At 60.9% G+C, this 11136-nt stretch overlaps 1 protein-coding gene across 1 annotated transcript; it reads left to right on the top strand.

Moving 5' to 3' along the window:
- Positions 1-7705: 7705 nt before the first annotated feature.
- Positions 7706-11136, top strand: KLF17 (KLF transcription factor 17; the record flags this gene model as incomplete). The annotated part of the gene is made up of 3 exons (XM_084266436.1): positions 7706-7798; positions 8082-9036; positions 9778-11136. 3 exons carry the CDS (start codon positions 7706-7708, stop codon positions 9951-9953), a joined length of 1224 nt encoding a protein of 407 aa, XP_084122562.1. The 3' UTR covers positions 9954-11136.

Below are 11136 nucleotides of genomic sequence, written 5' to 3'. Positions count from 1 at the left end.
ATCCATCTTCTCCAGTATGAGTGCTGCCCTGAGGGACCCCGGCTGTCAGAGTGCTGTGACTCCCACTCAACCAGCTGTGGCACACGCGTGTGCACACTCACCTGCAGATGAGATTGGGAGCTTCCTGGGGATTACACTCATGCCACGAAACTTCAGAGCTTGATGGGTGCTCTGAGACAACCCATGTCCCTCCCCAGAAATGGCTTGGAGCCCCAGCAAAAGGGTGGGCAGGATTCAGGTGCTGGGTCTGCGGCCACCTTTCTGCATCCCTCTATCGCCTGCCTGGGTTTGTCTCTATCCATCCCAGGACCAAGAGCACCCAGAGAGCCCCTCCATCCCTGCTGGGAATGCCGGCACCACCGGCACTGCCAGGGCAGGTGAAGCAGCCGGTTTTCTCCAGGTGACTCATGCTGAAATACATGACAGTCACTGTATTTCATGGCTTTCAGCCTGGATGAGAAAAACATCAGGGCATGACAAAGTTTCTTTGCGAGTTGCTCTTAAAACCCGGGAGGGACTTGTCCGCTTTGCTCAAGGTCTGTGTATTTTGGGGAGAACAGTAGATTGTTTATAGCACGAAAAATGGACAAGTATTCAAACTGTTTTGTCTTGATATATATAAAAAAAACACCCAAACAGCTGAAGCCAATCTGGATCCATCCCAAACAGCTCCCGGCCGCATCGAATCGAGCAGCGAGTGCACAGCCCTGCAGACAGACACACTGCCTCTGGCTGCCTCCTCCCTCCATCCTGGCTGCCTCGGCCGAGCTTCTTGTGGGGGCCCAGGGAGCCGGGCAGAGGTGGGGCCCGCTCACCGTCTGCCTGCGGGGCCATGGCATGACCATAGCCATCAGCGCTGCCCGTCCTGGCGCGGCTCTCCTGGCAGCTCGGTGTGGTTTCTCTGCTGCGTTTACTCGCAGGGTTATCTGCTCCGGAGCTGGTGTTGGTTTTGGCACGCAGCGCTGGGACCACACCTACTATTTAAATACCACAGCCAAGGGCTCGGAGGGGGGAAAAAAATAAAAAGGGGGGGGTGGGGGGAGGGAAGAAAGAAAATGCCTGTGAAATATTTGTTGCGGTTTGGAGGTACACACACATACATGCACACTGCACAACACAAACACAGCAGCCTGGCTCCGGGTTGCTGGCAGCAGAGGAAGGAAGACTCCGGCTAAGATTGTCTTCAAAACCACGCTGGCGGCAGAGTCCGCTGAAGGGAAACCCTTTGGGCCAAAATTAGCCCCTGCTGCATGCCAAGCCAAAGACAGCTCTCACCCGGGCTGGGGAAGCCGGGGCAGCCCTGGTAGCACAGCTGGGGCCAGGAAGCTGTGCCAACCCTTCCCGGGTGGCTGCCCTCCCTCCCGCCGAGCTGCAAAGATCCTGGGAAAGGGTGCCAGGGATGGAAATCCCCAGGGAGGCAGCCCTCATGGGGATGGGAGAGTTTTCCCACTGCAGTGCCCTGGAATAGCAGGTCCTGTCCCAGAAATGCCCATCAGGGTGGCAGCACTTGTGGTGGGGCTGGTGTGGCTGGTGATGGAGATGGGGACTGCTGACGCTTGGTGCTGGTTTGGGTTAAATGGGCACCTAGCAGGCTGGGGCTGGAAAGGGGGAGGATAGGTGTCCCATGGGAACAGCTGGGTCCATCCACACCCCTGCCTTTGGGAGCCGGGGGGTATCTAGAATGGGCTCGGTGACATTGTGGATGTGCCACTGGCACACTGGCACCATTGTGGATGGGGAGTGGTGCCATTTATTCCCTGTACCTGCTCAGCTCATCCTGCTGGGGCAGGTCCCACCACCTCCTTCACCGATGTTCACTCTGGCGAGGCGGCTGCCACCATGAAGGCATAGAAAGGTGGCTGGAGGGGTGCTGGGTGGCCATGCCGTGCCGTGAGGTGCCACGCAGCGAGAACTGCCAAGGCAGCTGTAGCAGGTGGATTACCACCACCTTCCTTTCCCCAGGCTCCTACCCAGAGAAGTTTTCCTGATGATCTCACTGGATGCACATTTCTAAATTGCTTGGTTGATTGTTTCATCACAGGAGGTCAATTAAAGAGAAGGCGAGTTCCTGTCGCCCCGCTCCGAACCCCTTCACTGCCAGAGCCCCAGAACAAAGGGAGGAATTGGGCTTGGGCTTGGCCAGCTTGGATTCCCATTTGATTATTTCCAACAAGGGAGCGAATCTATTTTGGAGCTGGTATTCCCAGGGGATGAGCTCACCGGCACAGCGCATGAGCAAGGTTGGGGGAAAGAAGAAATAATCCAACTGCCTTTCGTTATGTGTTGCAAACCTATTTACTAGCAGGGAGGCTGGGTAATTAAATGCCACTTCCTGGAGCACAATGGAGAAGCTTTACGTAACACCAGCGCAAAGGGGTTTGCTCCCGATGTGGGGTGGCCGCTGTTCCTGCTGGATGCGTGTTGTGGGCGGGAGGATGCACTTTCACAGGCTGCGTGTGTGTAACTGCACCGCGGCATCCGTGTGTGGCTGCCCGCGAGCCGGGGCCTGTGTCCCGCACCGCAGTGGGTGGCCGCGGTGCAGCGCGTGTCCCGGGGGCGCAGGACAGTGGCAAGGTGGTGTTACCACGCAATGCTCTATGGTATGTGATTTACACTGACGGGGAGATGAGGGCAAATAGCTGCAGGGGGGGGGGGGGGGATAACAAAACCAGATGACCTGGAAGGCAGTTTCTGCACAGAGTGGGTTGGCTCCCCAGCTCCCTCCTTGTCCTGCTGTCCCCTGGGCTGCTCCCTGCTGCCTCACGCCAGGGTTGTGTCCCCATGGCTGCCAGTGGCTCATAGCACAGTCTGTTCACCCAGCTCCACACCACAGCTCCCACTGGAAAGTTGTTCCCCACTGGTGCCCAGCCTCCAGATGGGCTTTCTTGGAGCAAGGCTGAGCAGTGCTGGGCTTAGCACTGGCACTGTCCCTACCTCTGTGCACATCAAAGGAGGTTTGCCCTGCCTGCTGAGGGCCCGAGTTCATTTGAGGATGAATACCTTAACACATATTACTGGGGAGGAGGGATGGAGGCTGCTTGGAAAAGATGGGTGGAGATTTTTACCTGGATTATTTCATACTTCTGTAGTCAAATTTCTCATATGTGACATACCGCTGTCAGTCCCCAGTGCACAGAACAGAGCTCAAACACTCATCCCGTGTGCTGTGCAGATGTACCACAATGCCCTCCATGAACCTCCCATGCAACCTGCTGCCACTGCACATTGAAGCTTATTTGCCTTACTTTTTTTTAAAGATTAAACCAGAGATGTTGGTAAAAGCATCTTGTGCCCTCCCCAGCCTTCCCTGTGGCTCCCAAGGAACAAGAAAACATCTCTTTTTACCCCTAGAGCTGCTGGGGTGGCACAGATCTTCTCCCAAGCTGCTGTAGTCAGCAGCCAAAGCACACGGCTCCCATGGCTATGGTCCAGACTGGGCTGCTGGGGCTGGGGGGGGCTCGCCGAGCCAGGAGGCAGGATGCGGCCCTGGGCTGGCACGTGAGCGCACACGTTCGCACGAGGCCGCTGCTGCAAAGGCTGGCCGGATGCCTCCAGCACGTCCCATTGCCGATGGAGGCTGCGGTGCGCGCAATGGGTTGGGACATCTCTTGGCACCGCCGGGGGTCCCGTCCATCGCAGTGCTGGACCCTGTGGCTCTGTGCAGAGCGCAGTGCTTTCAGCTTTCCTGTACCAGTGAAAGTTAAGCAGTGGAGGAAAAACGTTGCTGTATGTTATAGAGGAAGAGAGGTAAAAAGGGCAGGAAATTTGCACCATGTCCATTTCCCCTTGGCCCCTGGCCGCTGCTCATTCCGGATTCGGGATTTGCGTAGGCAGAGTTAAAAATAACAGGGGTATATAAAGAAGGACGGAGAGGGCTGCACTGGTCATGCAGTCGCCAGGGCATGGCCAGGCAGCAGGCAGAGATCAAAGCAGGATGCAGTCCAGGCAGCTCAGTGGGGCTGGGAGCATGTGCGGGGTCTGGGTGGGTGAAGCGAGGCACATAGTGGTGTGGAGCCACCATGCTGCCATGCTGGGGGTCGGGGTGCCCAGCTCTGTCAGCTTGGCAGCCTTCCTGGGCAAGCAGATGGGCAGCACTCGTGGGAGATGGGGCCATGTATGTTCTCATTGCCATCACCCTCCAGCCCTGTCCCTTCACAGCCCTGTCCCTCCACAGCCCTGTCCCTCCACAGCTTTTCCTCCACTGGGACATTCACTGGGAGGGACCCAACTCAGCTTCCCTGGCTGGAGAACTGCACGGGGAGCCTGGATGTGGCTCCCAGCCAGAGCACCCATTCCTGGGGCTGAGCTCCCTGCCCAAGCTGCTGGGGCGCTGCCTGCATCCCTGAGCCCCCATCAGCCCTGCATCCCAGTGCTCCCCAGTCCCAGGGCAGGCACAGGGCGGACACAGCAACTCACTCGGCCGGTGCAAACGAATCTGCCCTCTGTGCCCTGTTAACATTGTGTTTGTCGCAGAGCGGGAAGAGCCTGCAAGCACACGATAAGAGCAGATGACTTTACACTGGACCCGCTCCGGATTGAATTATGCTTTAATTTCATTTTCGGTTCCTCTTTTTTTTTTTTCAGGAGGGGAAGGGGACATGGGGGGTGCAGACAGGTCTGGGGGTTCCCAGACCCCAGGCAAGCCAGCCCGGTGCAGAGGGGAGGACAGAGAGTAAAACCCAGACAGGTTCTGCTCCCAAGGATATAACCCCAGAGCATCACAGCAGCCTGGGGTGTCCTGCTGCGTGGGTCCCCACAGCACCTCTCCATGGGTTCCTTTGCAGAGCTTTTGGGGCTTGGGTTTTGCCTCCCACTGAAGAATGTCTCCAAGCTGTGACACTGTGGCTGGTGTTGGAGGGGCTTCACAGTTCCCGTCAGAGAGGAGGCACCAGAGGTGCCCCAGGGGGAAGCCCTCTGTTTGCTCCAGGCTCCCCACTCCCGCTGGCAGAGCGCAGCGGGGGACACAGTGCAGGTGTTTTTCAGACCCTGGTGTTTAGTGGGGAAGAAGGTTCCCCTGGGTCTCCTGAGGAACTGCCAGGTAATCCAGGCACCAACACCATCTCTGGCAGTGCCGTCGGGGCATTGCGTCCCTGCTCACCCCACGGGTGCTCACCCCACCACACTGGGCACGGGCATGCCACGAGAGCAGGGATAACCATTAACCCTTTCCTCTTCGGCCATTGCCTGGGCGGGTGGCCCTTCCCACCCTCTGTTTGCTCTCCTGTCGGGCCACTGTTTGATCTCCTGGGATGCCAGCGACTTTACAGCCTGCCGTAGTGGCGCGGGAGATAATCCACGTTTCCTAAATGGGCTTCTGTCAACAGCAGGCTGTGCGTGCACCGGCTGCTCCCGCTCGCCTTCCCCTTGGCTCAGAGGAGCCTGCCAGGGCAGGGTGCCCATCCTGTGGCCAGGGGGCTGTCAGGGACCCTCCCCCTGCACCTACCCCGTGGCTCACGGTGGGCAAATTCCTCCCGTGCCACCCTCTCCAACTCCCTGTGCGGTCAGTGCTGGCAGCACTTGTGTTGGTGCGGTGCCTGGCATGGTGCCGCTCCCCTCCGTGCCAGCCCTCCCACCACAGCATCAGTCACAGGAGTTTCCTGGGGAATATCCCACATTTGCAAGAAACATTGGCTGTAAAATTGAATCCAATTTGCTGGCAACGCCTCTTTTAAAATAAGCCCGTGTTGCACAGGCACAGACGCCAAAACTGCCTGGAAAAGGGGAAAACCAAGAGGAATTAGTGCTTGTCTCCTGTGGCATCAGCTCTCACTTATCTATAAAAGTTTGGGGCAGGAACTGCCTCGCTATTAATTATTATTTGGCCGAGAAACAAATAATGGGATTAACCGGTGACTTAAATAAACTACTCTGGGGGCCAGGTTAAAAGAGATCTTGGGTGATGCCCGCACAGTTCTTGCCTTTGCTGCTTCGGAGGTGACTTTTTCCAAGGAAGGGCTTTGAAGCCTGCGTGTGTGTCAACCTGCAGGGTGGCATTAATAAACCCGCTCCCTCGCCAGGAGCCGGGCACACGGGGCGCAGGCAGCGACCCAGTGTGTGTGTGTGTGCTCGGGAAACCAGGGCAGGGATTCTTGGTAAAAGGGGGAAGATCTGAATCGTTGTTGTTCCACTGGATTACTGAAATAATTTATTGCAATGCTCCACCCTTATAATTAACGCGCGATGATGAAAGCAACTGGTAGAGTAGCTTTGGATCCAGAGGCAGCGTGTGCGTGTGTGTGCGCGCACCTCACCTTCGGTGTTTATATTTGTTTTTTTTTAAATTGACTCCTCGCTTCTGAACAGCACAGGCAGCAGCCACAGTTCTTAGAAAGGTATCTGGGGATGGAAAGCCCCAGAAAGCAGGGAGACAGGCTCCCGGAGATAAGGGCCATTGCTTCTTGACAAGCACAACAGTAGCAGGGCCATTCCTGGTACTGGCTGGATGGGGGCCAAGCGGAGAAGGTCTCACTATGAGCAGGACAGGGTGTCGGAGAGCCCTTGAGGAGGCCTGCCCAGCTCTCTGGGTCTACATGCTGTGTCCTGACCCACCATCACGGAGTGAGGTACCTGAGTGTCTCCTGCACGGTGGGGCATCCCAGTCCCCTCACGTCCCATGCTGTGTGAAGCCCTTTTTGGGTGGACAGCACTGTCCCAGTGGGCCCACAGGGTGGGCAAGGTCAGGCAGCCTGTGTCCCCCGTGGCAGAGCGGTTGGAGGCTCGGCCGCGGCACCGGTCCCCAGGCAGGACAAGCAAACGTCCCCCAGGGGCTGTGAGGCGAGATGAGACGATGCAGGCAGGCTGCCAGCCCCCCTGCGGGGTCTGCCGGGCAGTTATCTCGGCTCGCACACGCACCCTGCACACGGCCAGATGGGAGCTGGTGCGCTCGGGACTGCTGATTACCTCACCGACAGCACCGTCGGGGGAGGGGGGCATGTGGCCTCACGGGCACTGTTATATGAAGCGAGTGGTGTGGGGGCTCTGGAGCTCAGCCACCCCAGCCCAGCCCCCCGGCTCGCTCGAGCATCCACCGTGATGGCATCGTCGCCCGCTCACACGCGGGGTGTCCCCCACGGTGGGCTCTGTGCGTGGCTCACGGGCTGCCGTGCTCTCAGGTGTAACCCCGCAGCACGCTCTCACACAGCCGCTGCCCCTGCCCCACTCGGGACAGGCTGCTGGGGGACTCCCGGCCCTGCAACCTACAGTCCCCCCCCGGCTCGCTCGCGGTGTGGGGCAAGGCGGGAGGGCTCCGCTGCCCGGCTCGCGTCGTGGGAAGGGGCATGAGGGACTCCGGGCTTGCCGGCCCACACCGGCACCCCGGCCCCTTTTCTCTCCGTGGGGCAGAGCGAGCGTGGACCCGGATACGCGACCCCCGGTCTCAGCGGGGAGCAGGGTGTGAGGATCCCCGCCGCGCTGCCCGGGGAGACGTGCGGCGAAACAACGGCGGGGCAGCGGCGGCCGCCGACCCCCGCCCGCCGGGGCAGCCCCCCGGGAGGGGGCGTGGCTCTGGCAATAGAAGGGCCAATAGCAAGTGGCAGCGGTGAATATCAATACCGGCCGGGCCAATAGGGGCGCAGCCATGCTGTTAACAGCTTAGGGGCGCGGGGCGGCGCAGAGCAGCGCTGCCGCCGCCGCGGGGAGCGGAGCGGTGCCGGGCTCCGCGCACCCCCAGCCCGCCCCGGCCCTGGTTTCGCCGGCCCGGCCCGCCATGGCGGCGGCTGTGGACGAGAGCACACTGCCCTCCATCTCCACCTTCGCCAACCTGCTGCCGCTGGAAGAGCGGCCCGCCGACATGCTCCACGTAAGCACCGGGCACCGGGGAGAGCGCGGCAAGGAGAGGGAAGGGGGGGGGGGGGGCTGTACGGGGCTGAGCGTCCCGGGCCGGGGCTCAGCCCGGCTGGTGGGGGCGGGCCCCCTCCCGCCATCGGAGGGCGCCCCGGGGGCGGCGCACCGGAGCGGTGCCGACCCGTCGGACGGGTTGGGGGGAGCCGCCGCCCCGAGCAGGAGGCGCGGACCGCGGAGCCCGAGCGGCGGGCGCCGCCGTAACCGTCGTCCCGCCGCTCCTGACGCCCCTCTTCCTACAGAGGATGCTGCAGCAGGACGGCGCCGCCGCTGTCAAGCGAGAGGAGGACGACTTGGGCAAGTTCGTGGACTTGGACTTCATCCTGGCCCACACCAGCAGCGGCGGGCAGGGGCCGCCCGGCCCCAACTACCCCTTGCCCGAGACCCCCGAGAGCTGCGGCACCACCTACGACAGCGACGGCTCCTACCCCACGCCGGGGAAGTTCCCGGCGCCTTACCCCGAAGGCCAGGGTCACAGCTACGTGGCCGAGCTGCTCACCCCGGACCTGCCCGGCCACTGCGACCTGCAACGGAGGGAGTACACTGAGCTGAGGGTGCCCGGCGGCCCCCACCACCACCCGCCCCTGCACCCGGCCCTGGCCCGCCCGCTGCCCCTGGACCCCGTGCAGCCCTTCGGGCCCCGCATCAAGAAGGAGCAGCCGGAGGAGCGCGCCTGCATGCTGGGGCTGCCCGCCGCCGAGTACATGGGGCCGGGCGGCGGCGAGCATAAGCCACGCGTGGCGCCGTGTCCCGGACCGGGACCGGTGCCGGGGCCGCCGCTGCCCTACCCTGGCTTCGCCCACGGCCGCCTGGGGCCCCCCGAGGAGCCGCTGCCCGGCACCGACCCCCACCTCCTGGCCGACCTGCCGCCCCACTATGCCGTGGCCCCGCACCGCTACGCGCCCCACTTCGCCCCCCAGCCGCCGCAGTTTCATGGACACTTCAGTGTTTTCAGGGAGCCCCTGAAGGGGCCGGGGCCGGGCCCGGCGGGTCTGCCCGGGCTGCTGGTCACGCCGCCCAACTCCCCAGTGCTGGAGTATTTCCCGGCCGGGGCCCCCCCCGAGGACTGCAAGCCCAAGCGCGGCCGCCGCTCCTGGGCGCGCAAGCGGACGGCCACGCACAACTGTGAATACCCGGGCTGCGGCAAGACCTACACCAAGAGCTCCCACCTCAAGGCGCACATGCGGACCCACACGGGTAAGGGCACGCGGGGGGTGGGGGGTGGGGGGGGTGATGCGCGAAGGGTCGCGGGGGCGGGACCGGAGCGCACGGTGACACCCGTGAGCGCGTTCCGGCGCGGTTCCGGGAGGGAGGTGGGGCGCGCGGGGACAGCCCGGCGGTGCACGAAGGGTACCCGCGGTGGGGCTGAGTGGAGGCAGCCAGAGAGACCCTGCGGCCGGCGTGGGGCTGCGCGGAACGGGTCCTGTGTGTTGGGGATGTCCCCAGGAGCGCTCGGGACCCCCGCGGTGTGGCACGTGGGGACCAAGGCACATGGTGAGACCACTCACTCCCGCGGCACCCTGCCTGGCCTCGGGGCACAGTGGTGCCTGAGGGGCGGGGTCTGCGGGTACGTGGAGAAGCCCCCACAAATGTGCTGGGGTGAACGGAGGGATTGTATGGTGAGGCAGAGCTGGGAGGGCGCACATAGGGGACAGGCACTCGGAGGGGTGCTGCAATGGGGCACGGGTGCCTAGAGGACGAGCCCAAATGCAGGGGGACAGCCGGTCACATAGGAAAGGGCAGGAATGTTGGGGACAAAAAGAAAGGTCTGTCAGGCAGGGAACGAATACACAGTGGGGCTCCCTTCCCTTGGGGGGTGGTGGGCAGGGATCTCCCCTGAAAAGGCGGGAGGGGAACGCTGGGCAGGGGACTGTATGGGTGAAGGCACAGGGAGGATGGGGACCTCCAAGCCCACTGACACCCCCCTCTCCTCTGCAGGTGAGAAGCCCTACCACTGCACCTGGGAAGGCTGTGGCTGGAAATTTGCCCGCTCCGACGAGCTGACCCGCCACTACCGCAAGCACACAGGGCACCGGCCCTTCCAGTGCCACCTCTGCGAGCGGGCCTTCTCCCGCTCCGACCACCTTGCCCTCCACATGAAGCGGCACATGTGAGCGGCGGGCCGTGGCTGGACTTGGTGTCCCCGGAGCCAGCTCACAGTGTAAATAGTGTCGGGGATGGCACTGGGGAGCAGCCTGGCCGCCCAGCCCTCTCCGCTTGTAGTTGATAACTAGTTTTCTCCTCCTGCCCCCACTGTGAGAGCTGGGCCCGGCTTGAGCGGTGGGGAAGGGCTGCTTTTGGGGTGGAGATGGGAAGCAAAGCTGCAAGAAGTGTCTCCAGCCTCTGCCCAGGCACCACCACTCAGCTCCCCACACCTGGAGGGTCTCTCCCCCTCAGCCAGGCACCTGGTGAGTGAGGGGGGGGGCTGGTGTGGCAGGGATCTCTTCCTCAGAGCTGCTGGCTTGTATTTGGCATCAGCTAAAAACTTTTTCCCCTGCCCTAATTTTGGCACCCCCCTGGCTCCGGGGGCTGTGGTGGCTGACTCCAGCACCTGCTGGGTGTGTGGGTTGTGGTGCTGGGAAGTGGGTTGGTGATCCTTCTCGGTTGTGGCCATCAGAACAAACCTCCTGACCCAAAAGCCCAGGCTGGACAGGGTGAGGGTGGGACCTGACTGTGGCTCATGGCTATAAAGGTTTGCAGGTGTTGACAGCATAGTGTCACCTTGCACAGGGAGTGGGGTGACACTCCCCTTGCCAGCTTGAGACCCCACCAGGCAGTCCTGTCCTGGCCATTCCCACAGTTTTCCACTTGGGAGCCTAAAATGGCTCTTGCCTGCTTTCATTTGTCTTGTTCTTCCCCTCAGGATGACACCAGGTACTGCTGCAGCTGCTTTCCCCATGCTGCTTTTTTTAAAATTTAGTGTGTAAAGGACAGTGAGTCCAGCTATGAATGCCCAGGTCTCTGCTATACTTGAAACTTTCATAGAGGGAAAAAGAAAGAGAAAGCTCAAAAGAAACTGAGTCTTTTTATGTGCAGCTTCTGCAAAGCAAGTTGTAAATTAAACAAAGCAGTAATATATAATGTTTCTGTTTTTTTTAATATATTTTTTTCTTCCAGCTGGGAACACAGATGAGTCTCGGCTTTGGGAAGTGCACTGTTCCTGTCTGTGTATATTGTTAATTAACATTTCTCTGCTTGGGCATGTTAGGTCTCTCGCACTCTGAAATGTTACTTTTCTTTATATGCAAACTGTTGAAATATTGTGATCTGCTGTATAATAAATAAACAAGATGTAAA

This window comes from Gallinula chloropus, assembly GCF_964237585.1.
Source record: "Gallinula chloropus genome assembly, chromosome: 6".
Lineage (NCBI taxonomy): Eukaryota > Metazoa > Chordata > Aves > Gruiformes > Rallidae > Gallinula > Gallinula chloropus.
This window is presented reverse-complemented; position numbering and strand designations above follow the sequence as displayed.